The sequence below is a fragment of the Gambusia affinis genome, linkage group LG15, assembly GCF_019740435.1.
Source record: "Gambusia affinis linkage group LG15, SWU_Gaff_1.0, whole genome shotgun sequence".
NCBI classification, from domain to species: domain Eukaryota; kingdom Metazoa; phylum Chordata; class Actinopteri; order Cyprinodontiformes; family Poeciliidae; genus Gambusia; species Gambusia affinis.
Genome location: NC_057882.1, coordinates 11,344,757 through 11,370,391, shown reverse-complemented (window position 1 = coordinate 11,370,391; position 25,635 = coordinate 11,344,757). Strand labels below are relative to the sequence as shown.

General features: G+C 38.9%; 1 protein-coding gene across 4 annotated transcripts in view; it reads right to left on the bottom strand.

Annotated features, from left to right (window-relative positions):
- Nucleotides 1–25,635, bottom strand: part of LOC122845096 (spectrin beta chain, non-erythrocytic 1) — a 53,274-nt gene that overhangs the window by 2,425 nt on the left and 25,214 nt on the right. For 2 of the 4 annotated variants that reach the window (XM_044141134.1, XM_044141135.1), the window contains 35 exons: nucleotides 20,875–21,026; nucleotides 20,476–20,649; nucleotides 20,120–20,211; nucleotides 18,493–18,573; nucleotides 17,511–17,626; nucleotides 17,128–17,240; nucleotides 16,564–16,751; nucleotides 16,343–16,460; nucleotides 15,664–15,822; nucleotides 15,249–15,551; nucleotides 13,083–13,236; nucleotides 12,590–12,984; nucleotides 12,238–12,501; nucleotides 11,947–12,158; nucleotides 11,167–11,304; nucleotides 10,860–11,079; nucleotides 10,219–10,755; nucleotides 9,329–9,531; nucleotides 9,140–9,230; nucleotides 8,863–9,009; nucleotides 8,481–8,744; nucleotides 8,119–8,343; nucleotides 7,941–8,030; nucleotides 7,304–7,582; nucleotides 7,093–7,223; nucleotides 6,804–7,008; nucleotides 6,330–6,704; nucleotides 6,000–6,244; nucleotides 4,982–5,120; nucleotides 4,781–4,865; nucleotides 3,949–4,145; nucleotides 3,647–3,774; nucleotides 3,489–3,564; nucleotides 2,186–2,260; nucleotides 459–637 (listed from right to left, as the gene is read on the bottom strand). In XM_044141134.1, the coding sequence (XP_043997069.1) occupies nucleotides 459–637; nucleotides 2,186–2,260; nucleotides 3,489–3,564; nucleotides 3,647–3,774; nucleotides 3,949–4,145; nucleotides 4,781–4,865; nucleotides 4,982–5,120; nucleotides 6,000–6,244; nucleotides 6,330–6,704; nucleotides 6,804–7,008; nucleotides 7,093–7,223; nucleotides 7,304–7,582; nucleotides 7,941–8,030; nucleotides 8,119–8,343; nucleotides 8,481–8,744; nucleotides 8,863–9,009; nucleotides 9,140–9,230; nucleotides 9,329–9,531; nucleotides 10,219–10,755; nucleotides 10,860–11,079; nucleotides 11,167–11,304; nucleotides 11,947–12,158; nucleotides 12,238–12,501; nucleotides 12,590–12,984; nucleotides 13,083–13,236; nucleotides 15,249–15,551; nucleotides 15,664–15,822; nucleotides 16,343–16,460; nucleotides 16,564–16,751; nucleotides 17,128–17,240; nucleotides 17,511–17,626; nucleotides 18,493–18,573; nucleotides 20,120–20,211; nucleotides 20,476–20,649; nucleotides 20,875–21,026 (6,550 nt within the window). The remainder of the gene's footprint in view (nucleotides 1–458; nucleotides 638–2,185; nucleotides 2,261–3,488; nucleotides 3,565–3,646; nucleotides 3,775–3,948; nucleotides 4,146–4,780; nucleotides 4,866–4,981; nucleotides 5,121–5,999; nucleotides 6,245–6,329; nucleotides 6,705–6,803; nucleotides 7,009–7,092; nucleotides 7,224–7,303; nucleotides 7,583–7,940; nucleotides 8,031–8,118; nucleotides 8,344–8,480; nucleotides 8,745–8,862; nucleotides 9,010–9,139; nucleotides 9,231–9,328; nucleotides 9,532–10,218; nucleotides 10,756–10,859; nucleotides 11,080–11,166; nucleotides 11,305–11,946; nucleotides 12,159–12,237; nucleotides 12,502–12,589; nucleotides 12,985–13,082; nucleotides 13,237–15,248; nucleotides 15,552–15,663; nucleotides 15,823–16,342; nucleotides 16,461–16,563; nucleotides 16,752–17,127; nucleotides 17,241–17,510; nucleotides 17,627–18,492; nucleotides 18,574–20,119; nucleotides 20,212–20,475; nucleotides 20,650–20,874; nucleotides 21,027–25,635) is intronic. The other 2 variants (XM_044141136.1, XM_044141137.1) reach the window with 1 other exon arrangement.

The following is a 25,635-nucleotide window of genomic DNA, read 5'->3' as shown; positions in this document are numbered from 1 at the left end:
TTACCAATATTCTAATACTTTATGTGATTCAATACTTTTTGATATTGATAATAATCTGAAAATAATTACATTTAAAATGAGGGGAAAAAAAGTAAATTTCTATTAGAGTAATTATTACATTGTAAGTGTTGATATTATGCTTTATCTCATTATTTGGTTTACTTTGTTAAATAGAGTTTGCAGAAGTAGTTAATTTGTTCTCTGTTCTGTCATTTTTGTAAAAAATAAATAAATAAATAAGAGTACACCTTTAATTACTTTGCATTTACTTTATTATTTGTAATAGCATATCTAAAAAATTGTCTTTAAAAAAAGTGTAAGAACTTTAAAAAAGATCCACAACCATTAGAACGAGTGTGGTCCAAGCCCCATCACATGAAATAATAAGAGCTCTTCAGCTAATTATTTTTTCCCCAGTATGTAAACAAGTCACCACTCTCTTTTCACCAAATTCCTACCTGGTAGCTGCCTTTTTGTTGTGGGACTCCATTTCCTGTTTTCGGCAGAGGATGCCCTCCATGGCTTCTGGCTCGGAGTCGGCACCGCCTCTGCTCGGTAACGTGGCAGACGGGTCAAGGCGAGAGGACGCCAGGCCGCTGTCTCTACCGGGTCCATTGACCGAATCGGACTCTGAGCCCTGTGGTTAAACCCAGACCAAAGTGGTAAGGCAGGAAATATCAGAAAAAGACCAAGGGAGCAGCAAAGCAGTCGTTCACAGCCAAACACAAAAAGCTATAATGATGCTTGCTTTAACACACTGCATGATAAACTGAGGCGCTGAACACGGGGTCCACTGGATTCATAGAACCACACATTACACAAGAGGTTACACTACATTATAACTGACACAAACTGTACAACTTAGCTACTCACAAAGGAAACATACAAGAAGCACTGACCAGCAAAAGTAAATATCCTAAATATGTTTTTGGGGAAAAAAAAAAAGATAATTCAAATTATAACCTACTTAGTAAAACCTCAGTAAATTTAATTCCACTTTTCCTTACAATCTTTAAAAAAAAAAAAGAAAAAAAATGTAGAGCTGCACTGAGAAATCTGCCAATTTCAGATTCATCAAACCTGCTAGTTTAAAAAAAAGAAAAAAAGATAATTTTAAAATGCACCATATTTATTAATACCAGGAAGACCTCGCCACACTGTGTTACTGCAGAAAGACGACTCAAAGGCAACAGAGAGATCTAGGAAGCTACTTAAAAGAAAACACGTTTTTAAAGAGACGGTACGTCGTGTCTGCAGCCCATTCAGGCTGTGAGGAAGTGTAAGATATCAGGAAAGTTCAATGGAGACACTTTGTTTTATCCTTTTGAGCATCTATATTCTATCTACATAGAGACTGCTGTTTTAGCCACTAAAGCCAAAATAAAACTTCAACAATTCAATTAACTTTCACTTGTCTTAAAATTATGTTGAAAACTTGTTTTCCAGTGACTGCTCTCTTAACAGCAGTGCCTCTTGTTTGACATAGATAGTTGACAGCAGAATATTTTAAAACTTTATTAAAACTTGTTTTATTAGAGTTCTGAAAATAAGTAGGAAAATTCTTGTTTCCAACTAAAAACAAAAATAAATCTCTGCTAAGCAAACTAATCTTAGAAGTTTGCTACTTTTTCCCCCCAAATGAAACACACAAAACATTTTTTTTAAAAAGGCTGAATTTAAAAATATACAACTTTAACTGTATTGAAACTCAGAAGGCTCTTATTAATCTCTTTTCCATCATTAAAACTATTCACTATGCAAAGCTTTAACTCCTTTAAGCAAGATATACACTCAGGAGTAAACATACAGACACTACCACAAGCCACATAGAAAACTACCACTGAACAGCTGTAATAACCACCACATTTACTCTGACCCACATTTAGAGACTCCCGTCCTGGTCAATACAAGCACATACACAGCAGCCGCAAACCGCAACATCAGATCCATGAAAACACCCTGTTCATGAATGTGCATCATGCTTTTTTTTTTTTTTTTTACAGCAATGGGACTCATTAATGAAGCTGTGAGGTTCATTAATAAATAAAGCAGTGGATGCAAAGAAGCAATGGCTTCTTAAAAGAAGTACTGCTGCTGACCAGGAGCTGAGCGGAGGCTGTCAAGAGGGTGAGGGGGCGTTTGGGAGGGGGAGCAACAACAAAGCTGACCATGGCTCATTACTCACACGCTCCTGCTGTTTGGGCTTACGCACACGTTTAGGCTCTGATTTCTTTCCCACTGACAACGGCAGCGATAAAGACTGCTGGTAAGAATGCAATGAGAAATTGTTAAGTCCGTTGCTGGCAGACACTTGAATGTTAGTTCGGAGCTTGACCTTTTTAGTTGAACAAAAATGCCAACACGCCACAGTCAACAGCCATGATCAAAATTAAAACATAACCAGGTCACTTTGTGATGCTTTTGATCGGACAATGAGAACATGTATATAAAACTACATGGTTTTCTTCCCAGGCCCCTCTCCTTCTCCGTAAAAGATAAAATTGTAATTGTTTTTGGGGTTTTTTTCCCCCATTTTTTCTGGCCATGTTGCTCCAGTAAAGACAATATCTTAATTCTAGCTATTTTTTTTTTAGATAATTGCATTATTCAAAATGCAGTGAATAAAAGCTTTTTCACATTTTGGAGCATTACAACCATATAGTGCAATGTAATTTCCTGGGATCTTTAGTAATAGACTGAGTGAGTGGTACATAATTGTAAAGTGGAAGAAAAATACAACGTGGATTTTAGGTAAAAATCTGAAAGGTGTGGCAAGCAATTGTTCTCAGCCTTCTCCAAACTTTGCAGAATCCCATTTTCCTGCAGTTACAGTTGCAAACCGTTTAGGTTATGCCTCTGGCTTCCCACATTGAGACTTGAATTTTGCTGCATTCTTTGAAAAACAGCCTAGTCTGTGTTTGGATGGAGAGATTCTGAACACTGATTTCAGGATTGCCACATATTCTCAAATGGAAACGGGTCAGGATTTGTAATGGGTTTGATATAAACCAGTCTATTATAGCTCTGGTGTGATTATGTTTTTAAGGTGGGAAAAGATTTCTGAAGCTTGTTACCGCCGCCACCATGTTTCATTGTGGGTCTATCACCTAAAATCCCAGTACAATACATTGAAGCTTAAGATTCTAATCTAACTTTTGCCATTTTTTTATGTTATATTGAGATTCAGCACTTTGCTATATGCCATATAAAGATGAGACACCGTTCACGGCGGTATGACAACCAAAGACAAACAATGAGAAATACATTTCATATGACGTGATTTTGAATCAATAGAGTTGGAATAAAACTGGACGTATTTCGACTCTGCTTGGTTGAATTTTGCATATTAACAGTAATTTTAAATGATTTATTCAAAATTGAAAACACATGTCAATAACCCACTCGAATCATACATAAATACAACACGAAAGGAGGCCAACAGCATGGGGAAAAATACGACAACGTTGGACAAGGCAAACCTGTCTCACCTGAGACGTGTCATTATCGCTGTGCACTCCATTTACAGACGCCGATTGATTAAGTGTCGTCTGGTCCAGACTTGTTCTGTGTTTAAAAGACAGATGAATGTCGTGTGAACGGAAAAACAGGTTTGACTTTGCTGTCTACTCTTTCAAACATCTCCTACCTTGCTGCTGAATCATGTGGCTGACTATCTGGCTCAGACGGCACCACCTCTTCTACAGGCGGAGGAGTAGGAGGTCGCCGTGCTCTCTCTTCTTCTTCTCGCCTCCTCTGCATTTCATGCTCCTCCAGCTGGAGAAAAAGACGACTCAAACTTTAATTGGCTGTCTTAAAGGAGGTTAGTAACATCCTGAATCTGTCAGGCCACTTCCCAGAATTGCTAAACATTTCAATAAGAAAATCTTTCAGAAAGACCAGACTGAGTTGGCACCCTGACTTCAGAGGGATAGAAATCATCGTACATACTGTGGTAAGTTTTTCGAGCTGCACAAAGCGTTCTTCCCAAGCTGCAGCGAGTTTCTCGAAGGCTTCGTGGCGCTTAATGAGGCTCTCAACCTCGTCAACGTTAGCACCAAGCTCCGCCGCTCGGACAAGAGGTTCTTGCCCTGCCAGCCATGACTCTGCCACGTTGGCGTCTCGTCCAAACTGCAGCACCTCCAGCACTAAAGCAAACACAAACACCAAGTTCAGCGCAAGAATAACAAATACTAATAAATCATGAAATGTGCCAATAGTCATGATATATTAGAGCTTGCTTCACTATCTTGGTGAGAAGACATTCGAACCAGTAGAAGGACTGTGGTAACTCATTTAAGTAAGATTGAAATGGTGGTGTTTGAAAGAAACAAAAACGACGTCAATTAAAAACGGACTGATCTCATCTTGGTCGTAGTCGAATGCATGCAAGTAGGCCTACTTTACCAAAAGGTATCTTAATAAAATAGCTACCGTTGCATCATTATGTCATTTAATAATAAATTACATGACTTCCTAAATAAATCTATGACTACATCGTACAACCATTTTCCCCATGAATACAAAATGATGCTCTGTGTTCTTTCTTTCTAATAGCCCTCCAGCCTAAACCTTCTCATTTGCATATCTTCCTTTTATAAACCTGTACTTACATGCTTTTCTGTTGCCACATCACAGTTAGATGATGTAATTAATATATCAATATAACAATATAATATTGTTTCAGGACAAGATACTCTTTGAATATGAATTTATATCTAGATTATTTAATAATGTCGGATTCCAAACTTCCATTGAAATGAAATGAAATTCCTTTGCCTACCAATTTGTAAATGGTCCATCTTCTCCTGCCACTTGCTGTTGATCTCATCTTTTTTTCCCTGGAGCTGAGCCATTTTCTCTCGGATCTGTAGATAAAAGGAGCATTCAGTAAACAGGGTATTGAGCTGTATGGTATGAAGACACTAAAAGATGGTCGTTGTGTTCCCTCTGAAATGGTTTTCCTTGAATCGTAGCCAAATACCTCGTCAGATGCATAATGGTTCTTGTTGATGAGGTCATTTCCCATCTTGGTGGAGGCAGTGAAGCTGTCTGCTCTGGTCTCAATCTCCGATTTGATGCCCTTATGATTGACGATGACTAACTCAGCAGATGATACATCCCTTAAATAAAGCAACCAAGAGAGTTGGTGTTATTATCAGAGTTGGGTAGCACCGACTTACATTTATTGATGTAATAAAATACTTTTAGGAGTACTTTTTACAACGCTAAACTTTTTACTTTTACTTGAGTAATTTATATCACTACTTTTTAGTTGAGTAAAATGTCTGGATACTTTATACACTATCAGTAATTTTCTAAAATAAAGAACAAGCTTGTTTTAACCAAAACTTCACCATACACAAACCCGCAGTTTTTCAAAAGTTTTATACTGAAAGAAATTGCTTTGGACTTTTTTTTTCTTTTGCCTAATCTTGTTATTTTGCAACCATGTTATGAATTATTTTCCTTTTGGTCTTTAAAATGCCAAAATTTCCACATAAGGCACGGCTGAAATATGAGTGACCTCTGACCTGGGTCTGTTTAAGTGAAGACTCAAGATATGCATCTTCAACATGACTTACTACTCAATAGTGTGATATTTATTTTAATTGTCTTTTTACTTTATTCTACTATCTCTTGTGTTTTATCCGTTTCATCTTATTTTGCCCAATGTAGAGCACTTTGGTTAACTTGGTGGTTATTGTAAATAGCTTTACAAATAAATGTATTTATTTACCACTTGGTATTTTGGTCTTTTTGATTATATAATTTGTAAGTATTAAATGATTGTTTCGATCAGTAACTCAGTATATGAGTAGGCTTTTTACCAAATACTTGTTTACTCTTGAGAAATTTCTTAGAAGGTTATTTTTTTACTTTTACTAGAGTAAAAATATGTTAAAGTGGTTCTACTCTTACATGAGAATCATTTTTGGCAACTCTACCCACTAATGGTTTTTATATAAGCCATTCCAGTTAGTGGTAAATACTCCGTTTACCTCGGACTTTCATGTGCGTCAATCTGCACGTTGATGCCGTCCATCCAGAGCATGAGGTCTCGCACCATGTTCAAGAAGCGGAACTTCTCCACTGTGTCCAGCAGGAGGAGCCTGCGGGCTTTGCCGGCCTCCAGCAGCCCCTGCCAGGCAGTCGTCACGGCCGTTTCACTTTTTTGAATGTCATCTGCTTTTTCACCAGCGTAGGCCTTCTGCAGACGTGCTGCATCATCCTGCACCTGGTTCACCTTGGAGTTATAAGAGGAAGAGAAGGCCTTCTGTATTCTGATCTGAAGCCGCTTTTGAAAGCTAACAAGATATCTTTTCACTCACTTGTCCGCTCAGGGCCTGGATGTCATTTTCAAAAGTGTTGTGCTGTCTGTGGAGATGCTGGACCGTGTTTAGATCCCGGCCAAGGTCTGAAGGCACCGCCTCCTTCTTCTCCTTGATACGTCCAAGTACCTCCATAGCATCTTGATGGAACCTGTGCAGCTCATAGGAGGCGGCTAACATTTGCGTGCGTGTGTCAATAAGCTCTAGTAGGTCAGCCCAGGCCTCATTTAGACCGTCCTTCCATTCTGCCACGCTGGCGTTCTCAGGGTGACCGGACTCGATGAGGTCATCTGCTAACGCGTTCACGCCGTCTACGCGCTCCTGGCCGATGGTGCTGGTGTCACGAGCAAACTCACGAAACTTGTCCCTCAGCATCTGTGAAAAGAAAGAAAAAACAGAAATTGGGGCAACATAATTAATTCAGCTGAAATTCCCAGAGCTTTCACATTTTCAATTGGAGAAAAAAAGACCCACCGTGACATGTTCATAGTCTTGTCCCAGTTCATGGGAGCCGGCGACCACCTCCCTCTCAGCGATCCATTGCTCCAAGTCATCTACCTCTCGCTTCAGCTGGGTCAGCCGCAGCCGTTCCTGAAGACGCCCGCGGCGCTCCTCTGCCAGGTCTTTGAGGCCGGCGTACAGCTTGTCTACCTGGGCTTGTCGCAAGGTGATTCTTTCACTGTTCAATTGAGATTAGGAATCACATGTATTAGTTATTAAATGACTAATTCTTCAGGATGAAGACTAAGATGTGCTTCTGGACCTCTCTGGGTGCTCGCTGGTGACCATGAGACGACTGCTGTTGGCCAGCTGGTGGATGGTCTGGGCGTAGTCCTCCAGGGCCTGTTCTAGGATCTGGTGTTTCTTGACCATTGCCAGAGCACTTTGCTCATCCTGGGTAACAAACATGAATGATTATATTTCCTAAATACACAGGATTAACAACAATCTGCTCATCTTTGTCTCAAGTTTACCTTTGCTTTTTCCTCTGACATCATGTGAAGCTCCTGCTCCCCCATCCAGGCTTCTGCTTCAGCCACATCAGCATAGAACTGCTGTGCGCGATTGGCCTCTATCAGCCGGTCGTGACGCTTGTCCGTCTCTGCGATCAGCTGGTCCCAGAGATCCCTGAGCTCAGCGAGACGTTCCTTCAGCAGCGACTGCCTGTCGCCGTCCACCTGGCTCTGAGCCTCTCCTCGACGGTGGATGTCATCGATGCGAGGTTGGTGGCCCTGGATCTCTTTCTGCAACGTCTGTTTCACAACCAGTTCTGACATTATTTCTACTGGAAGGATGGCAGTTTTTGAGGTTTCATAAATTACTGAGCTTCCTGCATAGTTTCTATTTCCATTCTTTTCCAGAGTGAGATTTCCAGAAGTTAACATCATTGTGGATGTTTGAGTATTGTGGTAAAAGGTTGGCCTTTTATGGTATCTGGACCCATTTAGATGATGTCTGATTTAAAATCACTTAGATCTGTCAAATCTAAGAATCTGTCAAAATATCAAGAATGTCTCTTGATTTTATATCATATATTTTTAAGCCAAGGGTGTCACAACATAATTATAAAATTTCTTGCTGAATACTAAAGCAGAAAAAAAAAAACCGTACCTGGTTCTTTTTGATTAACAGCTGCACAGTTGGCAAGTCTTTTCCATGATCTGTGGAAGTTGCCAGAGGCATCCGTTCTTTTACCCAAAGCTGCAAATTAAATAGAAATAAAACCTCAGCAGGACAAAAATAAAACTCAAAACTCGTCTACTGACTCCACTGAGTTGCTAGTGCTCACAATTTCATCTTCCAAGTCTCTGTTGAACTGATGTGCTTCTTTAGAGGCCAGCAGCTGCTGTCTCCTCAGGTTAAGAGGGTCTTGGAGGCTAGAAAAACTGTCAATGACTCGCTTCTGCTGCCCGTCTACCTCAGCCAACCCTGCATCCTCCTGGGACAGAGCAACAGCCTGACTTTGTAGGGACTGCACCTCTTTCTCTCTGACCTCCATCTGATGCTCTAACATCTAAGAAAACAGAAAAAGAAAGGTAAAACATCTTCATTTGCATCAGATAAAATATTTTTGGCCCAACTTATTTCTGCCATTTTTAAAATGGAAAAATCAAAAACAATCATAGCTTTGCAGCTTATTTTGTTGTCTACCTGGTGCTTTTTAAGGAGGATGTTGACGCTGGTCAAATCTTTTCCATAGTCGTCACTGTGCAGCTGGGTCTCGATATTTTTCAGCCAGTCATCCAGAGCGGAGCAGCTCTGTGTAAATATCTCCGCTCTGTGGGCTTCAAACAAGCACTGGTCCTTGGTCCGGGTCGTGCTCTCCAGCTCCTCCCACTGACGCTGCAGGTCCTCCAGCGTCTGCTGAACCACCGGCTTCAGCTCAGGCTTCTCCGCCACCAGCGCTTGACCCTCCTTTAAAAAAGCAATTTACTTACAAATAAGAGCTGGTAAACCGTTACCAAGTTCAAAGAAGGAGGGGGAAAAAAACTTTAGGTTAATTTAAGAGGGCGTGTTTTCTGTGTTTACACACCTTGTCAATCTTATCCAGCCAGTCTTTGTTGGAGGCCAGCTCTGCCATGAAGGCCTGGTGTTTCTGCCATTTGCTGTGAAGATTTCGAGCTTCATCATAAGTCATGTCCTGTGCTGTCAGCATCTTCTCGTTGATCCACGAAGTCAGCTGGAGAGGAGTAGCAATATGGAAAAACATTATAAAGAGACGCTATATATCACAACACAAGGCCACTTATTTAAATTCCTTCTATAAATGACTTTACACATTCATTTGTTTAAATGCTTAACTTCATTACCTCCTGCCCATCTTGCAGGAAGCGCTGAAGTTCACAGTTATCTTTAAGCTTTGAAAGCAGTTCATTTGCAGCCTCCTTATTTTTACAATGTCTGAAAAAAACAAAACAAGCACAAGACAGAATTTTCAACTCTAAACGCATCAGAAAAAAAATCTGAATTTTTCCCTTATCTTTAGCTCCAGCTCTGACCTTTCCTGGATTGAATCAACTTTTTCTTGAATTTTATCTGCGTTTGCATTGGAGTCATTAATAAGGCGACGTCCAGCTTCCACCACACCCGTTATCTTCTCCTCGCTGGCCTCTGTGGTGGTGAGGAAATCCTCGTGCTTCTTAATGGCCTCCTCTGCAGCCTGAAGATTGGTGGGCATCTCTGTGTGGGACAACACGTACTCCTACACAGACACAAAAGCAGCACTCGCATTTCACTTTCCCAAAAGGCTCAATTTTTCTAAAAAGCTACGAAGGAACATAACCCTATAAACTGACCTATAAGCTGTGCACTTTTGGATTCAACCTTCATTTGATGCTTGTAATATTTGTAGGAATAATAGTAAATCACCTCTGACCTCAAGTTGGGATCCATTTTTTAACAAAAACATAGCTTGTCAAAATATTAAAGCCAACAAAAAGTCAGTTAGCATATAGCTAAAAATATAGTTCTTTGCAAAGGTATTCATAGTTCCTAACTTTTCACATTAAATGTATTTTAATGAAATTTTATGTAATATCAACCCAAAGTGGCTATATAATAAAACAAAAAGGGTAAGTGATTTTCATTGTTTTTAATAAATACCTGGAAAACGTGATGTCCATTTGTATTTGCCCTCCTTTACTCTGAGAGCCTAAATCAAACTCAGTCCAATCAACTGCAAAACTTTTTGTCAAAGGAAAACAAAATGAGTTCTGCTTACAGTTTGTGCTTGCAGCCAAAGAAGCAGCAAGGCTAAATATTTTAGTTCTGTTATGCTAGTCATTTGTAACAGGAGTACTGAAACTGATTAAGGAACAACAGATTGTTGCAAAGAAAGCTAATGTGGTTAATTCAATAAAGTTTCATCCATATTTTGTGTTGTTCTAACCTGGCTGTTGAGAAAAGCTTCAGCTTGCTTGGCATCTCTAAGGAAAGTCTGGAAATCAAAGGCCTGGGCCAGAAGACTGTGGCGGTTCTCCCACATGCGTCGCAGCTCATGCCACCCAGTGTCCAGCGCCTGAAGCCTCTGGGCCAAAAACATGTACTGGGCGTCCGTCTGACCTTGGGTCACTTCCTCGCCAACCGCTCGCATCTTCTCATAATCCTCCTTGTAGTTGTCAACTTCGTTCTTGATGCTCTCATGCTGGGCGAGCAAACTCTCAGCCTCAGGCAGGGAAGTGGGGATGTCTTCTGAGGCCACTGCGGTCTGAGTGCGGGACAGCCAGGACTGGAAGTCATCCAGGTCCCTGAGGAAACCCTGAAGTTTGCTGGCTTCTCCCAGTGACTCCTCCCGTCGCTTCATGGTGGCATTCAACTCCTCCCACACCTCCTGAATCTCAGCCAGGCGACCTTGGATTTCTCCAGCTTGATCTGGATGTTCACTGGCGAGTTTTTCTGCCTCCTTTGTCAAATCATCCAACTTACCCTAAAAAAAAATACGAAAGCTAATTTAGACTAAGAAATAAAAGAATTATTTTATCCAGGTGTTTTTATATTTCAATTTCTGCCCAGCACGTTTCGCTTCCATACCTGAATAGCCTCGAGGTCCCTCTCCATGCCAGTTAGCTTGCGTTGAAGCGCCATCACTCCAGCCAGGTCGTTGCCCAAGCTCTGCGTGGATTCAATCACTTTGGTTTTTTCCTTCATCCACGTCTGGCTCTCGTTACACTCCAGGTGGTAGTTCTGGATGTTAAGAGCAGATTCCAGGGCCTGTTTCTTTTGGCCAGCCAGCTTCTCAAACTCTTTCCATCTAGAGTCAAACACATGCCACGTTAAGTACAAACAGAATGGTGCTTATAGTGGTGAGAATAAAGGCATGTTCAATATTAGCTCTTACATGTTGTTTAGCTGGTCTCTTGTCTGGTGGATTTGGTCTTTGCTGCAGTTGTCTGAGCTCAGCAGCTGCTCAGCCACTTGATTCACATCAGTGACCCGAGTACCCAGGTTGTTCATCTCAGGCTCTAGGGTGTCAAACCTGCAGCACAGCATAATTGTTTCATTTCACTCGCTATGAAAGATTTGCATCATTATAGTACATACTCATTGCAGGTTTATGTTTACTCTGAATATTAATTTGTGCGAACTGTACTGGTTGATATCAATGCTAAAAAGAAAGTGGGTGTAAACAGCATTGATTTTTGACATTAAGATCATTTAACGTTTCCATGTTTAATACTTTCTTTTTTCATATTTTTTTTTAGATACATATAAAAATAAATGCTCAATATTATTATTATTTTATTTTAAATTGTTTTGAGATTCAAGCTACAAACAAGAAGCAAACTGGGATCAGGTTTCGCTACAATGGCTCTTTAGCAATGTGGAGAAAGTACTAAATTTGAAGAAAGTAAGCAAAAGCATCACAATAGAAACAATTAGAAGATGCATTTAGGATGGGTAATGATTATACCAATTTTAGCTAATCCTAAGTCACTTATGTTGTATAATGTGCATAACTAAAAAGTAAATAAAATTAGGTTTTCAAGATATTTTACAACTTTATCTTCAGAAAAAAATGAAATTGTATCTATTTTTAAACAGGAAAGAAAAAAAAGCACTGGATTCAGCAACAATCTTGTTACATAATCATCTCTGCTTCCCTCGCTCCCAAACTGACCTTTGTTGCACAACCTCCAGGTCTTCCAGCTTGGTAGGGATCTCCATGCTGTCCAGCCACTGCTCCTTCTCTTCCACCCACAGCTGGCAGGCGTCGGCTTCGCTGAACATGCGATAAAGCGCCAGAGCGCCTTCCAGAGCCTGTCGCCGAGCTGCTGACAGAGACTCCAGCTCTTCGTAGCGCTGCTCAATAGCAGGAAGACGTCCCTCCACCTAGAGACCGCAATTAGCCGTCATTCACCACACAGAGAATGTGATCTGAAAAGGATAATGAACACTAAAGCAAACGTACTTCGGGGAAGTGAATGTATGCCTCTGGCAGTGCTTGGGCCTGCTCATGGAGCGAGTCAATAAGGGGCCGGTGGCTTTGGATCTCCTCTTCAATTTCTCTCTGTTTGCGAGCTAACGTTTGGGTGGAGAACTCATCGTGGCCAACCTCTTGACTGGACACTTGTCTAAGCGTCTCCATAATCCAGGCCTCCATGTCGTTGGCATCAGTTTGAAACTGGTGCAGAGCCACAGATTCCTTCAGACTCTGCTCTCTGAGCTTTGTTGTCTAACAAAATTAGAGTTCAAAAACATAAATGTATACAGAGTAGAAGACTGTTTAGATGTGACGAATAAAGCTGCAAACCACCACCGACCTCCTCCAGATGAGCCCACTGTCCACGGATGTCTTGGATCCTTTCCGTGATTTCCGGGGCTCCAAAGTGTCCTTCTTCAATCAAAGCTTCTCCGGCAGCGATGCTGTTGCTAAGGGGACCGTAGCGAGCGGCCATCTCGTCCCTGAAGGCCTCATGCTTACTCAGTAGATGAAGAGCAGACGAGAGGTCACGGCCGCTGTCCCCACTGGCCAGAATCTGCTCCTGCTCCCTGATCCAGGCCGCCTCCTCACCAAGATCCCACATGAACTGCCACAGTCGACGTGAATCCTCCAAACACTCTCGACGCGTCGCCGCAAGCTGGCCAAGCTCCTCATAAGCTTGACCCAGCAGATCGACCTTCTCACTAACAAGACCAGGTTCACAAGGTTTGTAAGCTTTCAAGAAGGAAAGAAATAAGAAAAACGTGTTTAGATATTGACGAAAAGAGAAGCATCCGTACAGAAAATGATGAAGACCGCGTTGGAAGGCCTACCCTGGTCGTAGGAGGTGAAACGTTTGGCGGCTCCTTGCACCACTTTTATCCTCTCTGCCTGAGCTGAAATGTCAGCCTCTACCAAATTGTGTTTTTGCAGCAGATCCAACACATCATGCAAATGTTTGCCACTATCCTGGGACTGCAGGCGACCCTAAAGAAACAAACAAACAAACAAAAAACAAAAACGTTTAGAGACGTTTTTTGATTTTTTTTCAGTCAAAATCTGGTGAACATAATGAAGAAATGTTTTCTCAAAAAGGTTTAACGTACAGATTTTATACGTTAAACCTTTATGAGAATTATTTTCATACTATAGAACAAGAAATAGAAAAGCCATTTTGAAAAGGATTAGGTTTTATTATTAGTTATTTTATTTGGTGATTATTAGATTTAACATGTTCAGAAAGCTTACCACAACCTAGTTGTCTAAGCTTAAACCTCATAAGTAAAATAAAAAATGTTTACAACTAGAAATTAATGAGTACAAACTAATAATAAAGATGAAAAAATGTTCCCAACTGCAGACAGTTGAAAATGTACTTCATTTGAAAAATCAAAGGATCACGCAAAATACAGATTATGAATAAAGTTAATTGGTAGATAATTGGCTAACCACTACACTATAAACGTATTCAAAAATGGAATCAAAAACTAAAGAAATACCAAGTTCTCAATCTGCAAAGATAACCAGAAAAGCAGTAAAACTCATTTAACCCTTTCATGCACAATATGGGTCAGAAGCAACCTGCCTGAGTTTTTAAGTTTTATACTTTTCCCAATAAGTATTCCTGGTATTCCAAGAATATCCAATTGTTTGATAATCACATGTCTTTTATATATATTTTTTATTATAGGTGGGTCATGCTAAATACATGCAAGTGAAGTAATAGGGAATGGAATCAGAGACAGCGCAGAAATTAAATCTGCTAGTTTTGCACAATGATTTTCTAACGTTTACTTGTGTGGATTTAATTATTTTTCACTTTAACAGGAAAAACGGTAGAGCATAAAATTCAATTCAACACAATAAAATGCCGCAGATTATGATCAAATTTAGAGTCAATCTTTGATACAAATAGGCTGTTATATTTTTAAGTTACTTCATTTAAAATCACACTTGGGTGAAATTATATAAGCTCAAAAATAAGATTATTTCATACTTGTAATGTTATCTTGCCAAGTTAATGTATTTTCAAAGGTAGTACAAGACAACATTCAGCTAGCAGGAAATAACACAGGAAATTAGTGTTTGAGTCACGTTATGCATTAAAATGGGCGTGCATGTGTTGTTGATCAAAAGCTGAGATTAATGAAAAAGAGGAAAGAAGAAAGTTAACTGTGCTATTAATATAATACAATTTTAAAAAGTGTGCAGGTGATTTTTTTTTTTTTCCCCCCTTTCACCTTGCCATTCTTTTATACTTTTAATTTAAATCTGAATCATCGGTGGAAGAGTTGACTGCAGTAATTAGTGTCCATCAGCAGGAGCTTGTTTAAGGTTTTATTAAGCCTAATTTATATTAGACTGAATAGAACCGACGTAGTATTGTCAACCAAATTATGCAGTTTAAGGTTTTTTAGAAAAATAATACATAAATAAATAAAAGCAGAAAATTTAGAATTTTTATTTTTAAAAATCTCTTAAAATCTTTGACTACTACGGTACAACATATATATAATCTCTATAATAAAACAGAGCTCTAATTAAAGTGAAACTAATGAAGTCAAGCTAATGAAAGACTGGCTGTTTATAAAGAACAGTTTTAACTTGGACTACATGAACACTAGACATGAACAAACATGAGGAAATACCAGCATTTCAAGACTGGCAGAACACAAATGAATTAAGTTCACAGCTTGCTAAGACAGCTTGTCAAAATTTAATTCCTTTAGTGCTCCGCATGATTGTAGTCTGCCTCAGTTAACCTCAGTTAAGCCAACAATGACAGGCAACACTAGTCAGCCGTTAGCAGGCATGGTAACAGCTAATTACTGCAATTAGGAGCAACACTAAAGCTGCTGGGAAAAACTATGAACAACATCTATCTTACTTCAGAGGATTAGCTGAGCCCTTTTAGTTAATTGGACACCAAAGCAACAATAGGAATAAGCACAGACATCCAGCACTTATTTAAACGAAGCCATTCAAAATGCCCGTTTTACCTTTTCGTCGGCCATCCAGTCCATAATGTAACGCATCTCCTGAAACAATCTTTGTAGGTCTCGATGGGAGTTCAGACGCTCCCTGCGGGCAGCCAGAAGTTCCTTGAGATATTCCCAAAGTCGAAGGACGTTATCCCGTCGTGCCAGTATGCGACGCACATCATGATATTTCTCTGCTTCCAGTTCTTTGGCAACAGCCTCCACAGCAGCAACCCGCTCCCAGTATGCACCAATGTCTGTCTCAATTGCTTCGTGTTTACGGGTGGCAGCTTCTACTGCTCCCAAATCAGTCCCAAAATTATCCTTGCAACAAAAAAAAGAAGACTGTATGAGAATCCAGCTAATCTTATAATAGTTTTAAACAAATAGTACAAGTTTTTCATCAGGTTTAAGAGGAAAAGGTACATTTTTCTACCTGAGACACCAATCTCTGGTTCTCACTCAGCCACGTCTCCCTCATTGCTGCTTTTCTGTCAAAGCGAGCCGCCAGCATCTCCAGTTTTTCTTGGCGAATCAACTCGTTTCTTAGTGCAAGCTCACGCTCATGTTCAGCCTTTTCCAGTCGTTCCCAAGCCTGCCAAACAGATGGATGCACAAGATGCCCGAATCATGCAGCAGACATGACACAAAAGTTTTACAAAGACTAAAAGTTTGTAAGAATTATTTCCACTTTATTATTTGCTACATTTTTATATCCTTTTCAGGTGCTGAAATGTGTACAGTGCCAGCCACATTTATTAGCTCTGGTAAAGATGCGGTAAAAACCTACAATAAATGCATGTTTATTGCAGCATGGGTACAGTTAAGGTATCTCTAGCAATTCATTTCAAATAAAACATCACTGATTGCTGCGCCTCGCAGCGTTGGCTGGTGCAGCCAGTGTGAGATGTTTGATAGAAAACAATAGGGGTGTTTTTCATCACCCGCATCTGAGGTTGTCGATGTGCGTTGCTTTCACATGCTGTTGTGCTGGTTAAGAGATTTCTCTATTTTTTTTTAGTTGGAGGTTAAACAATTAATTTCAGGCGTTTTACACATTCTTTTACAGGGTTGCTGATGAATACATCTGGTCCTGTATTTAAAACAAGCCCTACCTTATTTATATCAGAGATGAGTTTGCCTTCTTTTGGCATGTAAACTTTCTGATTATTCGCTCTCATTTTGCTTTGTATGGTAAAGAGAAGAACCTCCAGGTTCCCCTTTTCTGTAAATCTGTGGAGACAAAACATATTTTGAATTTTATAAAAAAAATTAAATATACATATATATATATATATATAACCATTTACGAGCTTCCAGGCAAATTAATACTCACTTAGGGGGTTTCTCCACTGTCCGGTAGGAGTTGAAGGCCTGAAGCTGGTTCTGAACAGCACTCAGAGAATTAGCCAGCTGCCGATCATTAAGTGTCAGTATGGTCTGCTCAATCCATTGCAGCAGCTCTGATGCCAGGGTCTCGTACTTCTCTATCAGTTGGTCAGCCTCAATGGCGTAATCGAGTACCTGCAGCCAAAACAATTAGTGATTCCACACAAATGGGACAGAAATACTTATACATCCATCATGCTCTGCCCAATATATCCAAGCATATTTTGAAGTGGAAATCTGTGGAACATCTATGTGCTGTCAGCATCTCATCTTGAGTAGATAATTATCTGTACACTCCTTCAGTTCCTGGTAATCAAGAACCACAAAGGAGCTAATAGGTCAGAGACGAGCAAAAACAAAGAGGATTTCGTCTATCCAAAAATAACTCGAACCCCAAAACCTTCCATAGCTATTTAACTAAACTATTTACACTTAAAAAGTTCTTGCTTTTAAATTATAAAGTCACTTAGCCAAAAGTCTCAAATCAGCCACACACAGACACAGAGCTAACCTTTCCAATTCGTTTTCCCTCCACTGCCAGAGCTTTCATCTTAGAGAAGTAATGATAATAGGTCGCCACATACGTGATGATTGACTTCTCATCTGGCTGATCAACATTAACATCTGGAAGAGAGGAAAAAAAAACAAAGTTAAAGTACTATGCTCCAAATATCACTTGATCAAAAAAAAAAAGAACAAGTGTTCAGCTCTATCCATCTTTTGATTCTGTTATTCAAAATCCTTTTGATTCTTTAAACAGCCTTTTGTGATGGTATTAAAGTTGACAATAATTAGCCCTGTCCAAGACTAATTGACTTTATTAAACCTCATTAAACTTGCAACTTAAATGAAGTTATTTTAGGGAATGCCTCAGAGAAGCCAACAGCCACCTACCTTCTGGGTCCAATAGTTTAGTGAGGCCCATTTCCTTCTCCGCCACATTAAAAGCATTCTGGAGATTGTAGTGAGCATTGGACCTTTTCAGGTTGTCAAACTCAATCAAGTCAGGCCTGCAGACAATGGCAAACAGACGTTTTAATAGGAGCAGGATACAGGGAAGAAGAAATGACAAAACATTCGGGTCATCAGGTATAAAAAATATCAGTTTGTGAAAGACATGTAAAAATGCTTTTCATGCATAGACCTAAAAACATCTGATATTCTTTTCTTTAATGAACACTTTCTTATTTTAGGTGTATTTGGATTTTAGAGCAGCATAAATATGTCAGATGCAAGTTTATTACAAATGAACCGCCACTAAATGCAGTTATAAAACGATGTAATAAAAATATTTTTAAATTAAAATTAACACGAATTACACAGAGGACATAGTGAAAGCTAAAAACTGCACATTGATAGTTGTGTCATGAATTAGTCAAATTGTAAATACAGAGAAATAACTGACCTAAGTAAATAAGAAACACCTTCATTGTATGCATTGATTAATTCATCAATAATCTCTGTTCTATCTGAGTCACAAGTTAAGGATTAATCTTTGGTCTTTTATCTTTAAACTCCAGAAATCCTTTAACCAGCAGGGTGCACAACTGAGTTACCAACGATGGTTCTATATAAAAAATAAAATAAAAATAAAAAACAGGTGGGTTATGATTGTGATCTAGGTCATCTTACTCCCTACTTTATTCCATCTTTCAAGTCCTACTGCAGAATGGAAAAATACTGAAATAGAAAATGTGGTAAGAAACTCCTTTGACTGCTTTACTTCCCTGAACACCAAAGTACAAGAATATTGGATGCCTCTTGTGTTTGTAGGAGGATAATCTGAAATAACACCCAGCAACAAAAAAAGAATAGACTGATCAGATTCCTCAGCAAAACAAGCCAAACAGGGGCCACAGGCCAGCGAGTCACTGACCTGTGTTTGTGCACGATGGCATTGAACGCCAGGCCATCTCTCCAGCTGGTAGTGAAGTTGTGGATGTTGACATTAGGATATCTGTAGGGGTCAGATTAAAAGGCATTAATCATTAGCTCAGCACCACAGAATACCATACTGATTTTCATGTAAAAAAAAAAAAATGCCAACAGTAAAAATATTTAGCACACAAGACAATTTTAATAACTTAGAATCGCAACAAAAAGTAAATTTATTCCAGTAATTAAATTCAAAGAGTGAAACTAATGTAGATTCATTACAAACAATAGAACAGAAAAATCCTTTTTAAATTCCTTACGGGGGAAATTCAGGTGTATTACCAGAAAAGTGAAAAAAAAAAAAAAAAATAAAAAACAGAGTATAATGTGAGACCATTAAGCATACTCAGGCTCTAAGAAATGGGTAACTTAGTAAGATCATTCAAAATATACAAACTGTGCTCTATTTTAAAGAATAAGAAAATAAAACTAATAGTAGGGTTGGAAACAACATATTGGTGCTGCTGGCAACAGTGATGGTTACAGTTACTGGGAGGAAGGAGCTATGATGATGCTTTTTGTGCAGCTAGGATGCAGCTGTATGTTGCCAAAGGAGGTCGCCAGTTGTACAACGGCTCAATGGATGAGGTGAGAGACATTATCCAAAGGTGATGAGTTTTTGCCAGATTTTTTCTGTCTACATCACCTTGGACAGAACTGGCCTTCCTGATGATTCATGATTTTATTGACGACTTATTTCAAGTGTTCAGTTATTTTCATTTTTACTATTATAGTTTACTTTCAATGAAAACCCTTAAAAATTAATCACACATGGCAACAAAGCAATACGGTAATCAATCTACGGCTCTGCCAAGGTGCTAAGGAAGGAAAAAAAAAAACCCAGCAGACCACACCAGGTCACATGGCCTCCCAAACCATCATCAACAACAGACTTCACAGTGGACCTTAAATATCTTAAACACTGAGTAGGACCACTGAACAAAAGTCCAGTTCTTTACCTCAGGTAAGACACTCCTAATGTCTTTTCTCCACAAAGCATATGGCGGTCATAACCAAGTATAAATCAGTGTGTGATGGCTCTAGGCTCTGATTTCAGCCACAGTTCAAGCATCGTCAAACTTCCCCAAACTGCAGACTGGGTTTTGTTTCACAATCCTCTCAAAGCTGCAGTTACTCCTGCTCCAACTTTTATTCCTACCCTTTTTCCCTCCACTTTACTTTCCATTTGGATCATTGGATAAGGCACTCTGAACCGCTAACTTCCTTGGCTATGACCTTTTTGCAGCGTTCCTGTTTGAGGAAGATGTCAGTGATTGCTGGATAACTGTCGAGTCAGCAGACATGCACATGCTTGTGTAGGTCATAGCACAATCATTACATAAAATTTTTGTGCTCATAATCTCATTGTTAGTCTTGCATAACACTCAATGTGAGAGAAACGCATGGATAAGCCAAAAGTCATAATCAGCTTTATCTATACAGAAATTATAACCCTGTTTTCCTTTATTAGATAAATTACTGAAATAATTTAGTCTTTGAATTTACTGATGTGTGTGTGTATACATATGCATATATGAACTTCCAGGCATATGCTGTCAGCTTCTTACCCTGCTGTTTTCATTTGGCACCAAAGCAGAAGGGCATCTTTGGCTGACTTTTTCTCTTTGTTGTCTTCCGTTTCCACACTGATGTCTTGGATCTGTCATTTAATCAAGACAGCAAGGTGTCTATAAATTACAATTTCTAGATTTAGCAACATAACTTGGAGTAATTACATTGGTATGCAATAACACCCTTTGGCGAGTGAGAAAACAAAAAGTCATAATGAGGAGCTCATAACAAACATAATTATTAGAAAACCGCAGTGAAGCGGCATCTCATAATCAAGTTTTACGAGCTTCAAAGAGGAAGTGCAAGTTTGCATAAGGACAACATTATAATATAAACAACCCCTTCATATTACCTGAAAGCGGAGGATTATAGTCCATATGAGGCCTAAGGTGAGACGGTGATTTCCATCCACTATGTCATGGGATCCCATGTTTTCTAGATGGACCTTTTGCTCCTTGAGAAACTGCAGAGCTTTGTCAACATTCTCGAGGCAGTGGATACGCATGCGGCCCTTAGTGGGTTTTGGCTATGAGGCGGGAAAAAAAACAAACAAAAACAAAAAAAAACAAAATAAAAAACAAGATGAACCCAGTTGAATGTTGTTGAATAAAAAAATTTAAGAACAAATGAAATAGAAAGGAGCAGCTGACAGGAATTTAATGTGGAAAAACAAATAGAAACTGGAGCATAAGCAAGTCCATGTGATAAAACAAACGTGTCTAAAGAAAAGTGGTTACTTTCATGTACTGACCAGCTGTTCTCCTGAGAGGACTTCTAGAAGGCGGATTAACATGCGGCCATCCCGCAGATCTGTGTACAAGTCACCAATGCGACAAGTCACCCGACCCAAGTGAGAGTTTACCCATTTGGTGAATGTTTTCTTCTGCACGGCTTCACGCTCATCTGTAAAAAAAAAAAAACAGATAAACAAGAGTGAACTAGATGGGTCATAATGCAGTATTCGTTTGTACATGTTTCACAAAGGATCGTCACTGGTGGTCCAGAGCCTCCCACCTCCATTTTCAGTGTAATCAATCATCAGCCTCTGTGTAAATAACCACCCAATGCAAACGTGCCAGTGGTTTAAAGGCTCATAAAATAATGTCAGCATAAACCACAGTGGCCTTTTGATATTAGGAGGTTTTTAAGACATTACTATTTTTCGGCTATAAGCCGCTACTTTTTCCCCGTACTTGGAACCATGCGGCTTTGATGCCGCATTTAAGTTGAGGGCTATCGATCTGGCAGTACAGATGGTTGGCAGCTGCGGCGGGAATGAATCCATGGTTCGCAGGGCTGCGTCCTTAATAGCAAATTTATTAAAGACGCAGTCCTCTGCTGCGAAAAACCAAGAGTGGCGAAGATACCAGCGGCTTATAGCCCGGTGCGGCTTATATAATGTACGTTTCCAGTTAAAAAAAAAACAAAAAAAAAACAAAAACTTGTAGGTGCAGCTTATAGTGAGTGCGCACTATAGTCCTGAAAATACAGTAGATGCTTCTAATCTTAACAGATTCATACTTCAAAAATCCTGAACAATTCCTTAAAGATCAATCAATCAACTTTTATTTATATAGCACTTAACAACAGAGTACTCCTGCACCAAAGTTCTTTCCTTATAGATTAAGATGTATTGATGCCATCTGCTCAATTGTCAATTAAAATATCTAGAACGACTAAGCTTCAGAAGAGTAGACACAGCACAAACATTTAGCTGCATGCATTTTTTACTGTTATTGCAGGTAGTGCGTAATGAGAACCATTATACAGACGTGGACTACAGACATATGGACTACAGAAGTAAGAGGCTAATCCTGCTCCACCAACCACCCAGGTGACCCAATTTCTAAAACATAAGGTCTCCCTCGCTTTGGAAAACTCTATTCACAGAATATAATCAGATATAAAACCAATCGGAAAAAAAAAAAAAAAAAAGAAGACATGTAGCACAACATTAAATAAATCTTAAGATTCCCATAACACAAATGTAAAGCCATGATGACATTTATTTATTAGCAGCAGTTTGTGTCAAGATGTCCACTGAATTATTTGTTTGCACAACTTACTGAACTTCCTATAAAAAGGGACAATAAAAATTATTTTAGAAAACACTGCAGTCCTTTAGAGGCCTGAATTAGTTACTTTGGATAACTAAATAGATAATTAATTTGAGAGCACTTTGAGGAGAATGCACTCAAGTACCTAAAGAAAGTTTATTGCAGTAATGAACATCACTTATTATCTGGTAGGGGAAAAAAGGAAGAAGAAAAAACAGATTGTGAAATATAAGCTCTTTAGGGTGGAGTAACCCCTTGGTTCATAGTATTTGTTCTGGTGAAACCTAAAGACCTTTTTTTTGTTTTCTTCTGAAGCTATTCTCCGCTAAAATCAGCTGCTCCTCCTGACAGGAGACAGACACACTGGTGGTCCCAAGATAGTGATAAAGTGCAGCTCATTTAAAGCCTCAACCTCCATACAACAAAGGCTTCCTGTTCAATCTGAAAAAGCTTGACAGAATCTGACAGAACAAATGAAACTCCCCAAACCCAGGTTCATAAAACCCTTACAGACAGTCTAAACAGAAGAAACTGATATTGCAATCAATGGGATCTCTTTCCAAAATTCCAAGAAAATTGTATAAATATATTTATAAAAATTCTGAAACATTGGACTTAAAAGAAACGGAATCAGATTGTTTTTAAAAAAACAAAATCAATGACTGAACCATAATCATGACCTACAGCTCTTCCAACTTATTGCCTTCTTGCCTGGCGGCCATTTTTTTTTTTTTTTGGGTTAATTTGGAGTCAGTTTTCCATCTTCATATTCTACCTTCCAGATAAATCTAGAGCTCAGATACAAGTTTACAAAGTACAGAAATAACGATTTCTCAAAAACACAACAGGCTACTGGATGAATGACTGCTCAAGCACCCAACCACCAGACTTGGCAGGTTTTCTGGGGGACACCTTGAAATGTGTATGAGCTCGAGTACGTGAGCTGTCAGTCACTAAAAAAAAATAACATGCTGCTGGCTAGATTGATATTAATGTAATAATAATAATAACTTTAAAAAAAAAAAAGGTAATGAGCTATGACTAAGACCAAGTCAGTGTAAGAAACACCCTGATAACCTGAAGAATTTATTTTAAGGATAATACTTTTTTCACAAAATCTTATGCAAAAGGTGTGGCATTTCTATAATCTAATGTAAAAGCATGTTGCATCAAAATACAGAAGACTATTGCTGTACTTCCATGCTGTTCATGGCAGCAGAAACTTTAAGGAGCAATGCTTTAATTTTGTGCAATGTTGTGTGTTGGTTTTCTATTTAAGGTTTTAGGCGTCAGCATAGTTTTACAGAACAGCCTCAATATCCCTATTACTCCATTACTAGGGGCTTATTAATGAGTTTGGACCTGTTTAATGAACCTGCAGATTTATGTGGATTTGACAGGTGGACTAAAGCAGAGAAGTCAACATTCCTTCTGTGGCTTAGTCATGTTATGACAGCACCCAGGAGCGAGAAAGAGGCTGTCAGGAAATGGAGGGGTCTCCTTAGAATAACTGCTACCAAACATTTGGCACTGTAATTTCCACTCTGAACGAAAGCACAAGCAAAAATAATCACACAAACATTTATTTTTTACATTAATGGACTGATGGTTTTTACATGCACAAGAGGATTATGCTGAATATTACATTTTCAGGTCAATGCCTAAATTGTGCACTCCGTTCTGCTAGAACGTAGAACACCAACGCTCAGGTTCAGCAACAGGAAGTTTGGTGGTAAACTGTGTCATTTTTAGTCATTGAAGAATAGCAGTGACAGATGATGGCGGAAAAAACAACAACAACAAAAAAAAAAAACCAACAAGCAGGTCTCTGCTATGATGTCAAATGTCTCCAACGTCATGTAAAATACTTGTGGAGCCTGCCAACATAACTGCAAATTACAGTTGCGAAACTACAACCGATGACACGACGGCTGATGGGTAAAATATAGTCATTCAAACAGGCTCCCACTAAATGCAGGATAGCATTGCTTGCCCTTTGACAAAACAGAAATTTCTATTAAAAACAAACACAGTTTGAAGCAATCTCAGGTTTCTAATCCGAAGCTAAACCAGCATGATTTTCCCCGGATAAAAACACAATGCATTTGAATCCCTAACAGTAAAACAGTTTCTCAAAGCCTTAGTGATTTTTTAAATTTTCCTACAGAAATGAGCACACTGTCAGAATGTTTTTTTTTTAACTCCTGATCTTTTGTGTGTGCAAGCTCAAAAGAAAAAAAAAAAAACACCAAGTGACTTGAATATGCAGCATCGTGTTTTTTCCTATTGTTTACTAATGACAGATGAGAAACTAGTAGTTAAAGGCATCATTAAAAGTTTCAAGCACATTTGGGCTTGTCCAGCCACTTAGAAACCGTTTGTAGATGGTGGTAAGCGCTAAGTATATGTCAGAGCAAGACTAAAATGAAGGCCTGTCCCAGCCAGTGCACTCTTTTAACAATTCAAGTTACTGGAATTGAGCTCTTGTTTTCTTTTTTTTTTCTTTTTTTTCACTGAAACAAACCTGAGGACTGATGATAATGATTATCTGCAAGCGATCTTAGCATTTATAATGCAGGACCTAATTCTGTTTGTGTGGCTCATTCTTTACTGGGATCATGTTTAGTGATAACATGCAGATGAATACAACACTAACACAGACTTAGTGAGGAAGGGCTTACAAATGTTTAGAAGAAAAATCACATGATACAGTTGCTTCATTTTCAAGTCCCAGGAGCATGCTTTTCTTATAACCTCTTCACTATTTAACCTTGACCTATGAATCTTACAAGTATTAACATGGTACTTAACTGAAAAAATAAACTACTGTTTTGCTTTTTTAATTGTGGTACACACTGAAAATATTTTTCCTTCAACAACAAAAAAATACCAGATTTATAATTTATTCATGTTTTTTTTTAAGTTGATTGGTAAACTACCAAAGTCTAGCAAGTAACAAAAGCCAAAAACACAATTTAAAACTTATTCTTATCCAAAAAAAAGATTTAAATAAATAAACAATCAATCAGGGCCAGGAGGAATATCTTCATTGTTTAACACAACAGTAACTAAGAAGTAGTGACCTTCCCAAGTAGTACCGTGCCTGGAAATGAATGACTGCTGGAAAAGACTCCAGCCGCTTCGCAGCTCCAACCAAGATTAATAAGGTGGAAAAAAATGAGTAACTGATTCCAAGATCTGCATTTAGTGGCTGAACTACAAACCAAAAGTCTTAACATTTGTTTTTTTTCTAATACTGTGCAGGAATTCTGGTGATGTGACACTTGTCATAGATCAGCTTTGCTCAAGAGAGCGCACTAAATCACAATGTTAATGAGTCTGTCACAGACCACAGACTAAATGAACATATTTAGAAAAATTTGTCTAGTGATAACGTCATCGGTGGATATGCTAACTAGTCTGAGGATTCATGGCAAACTATGCTAGAGGGAAGA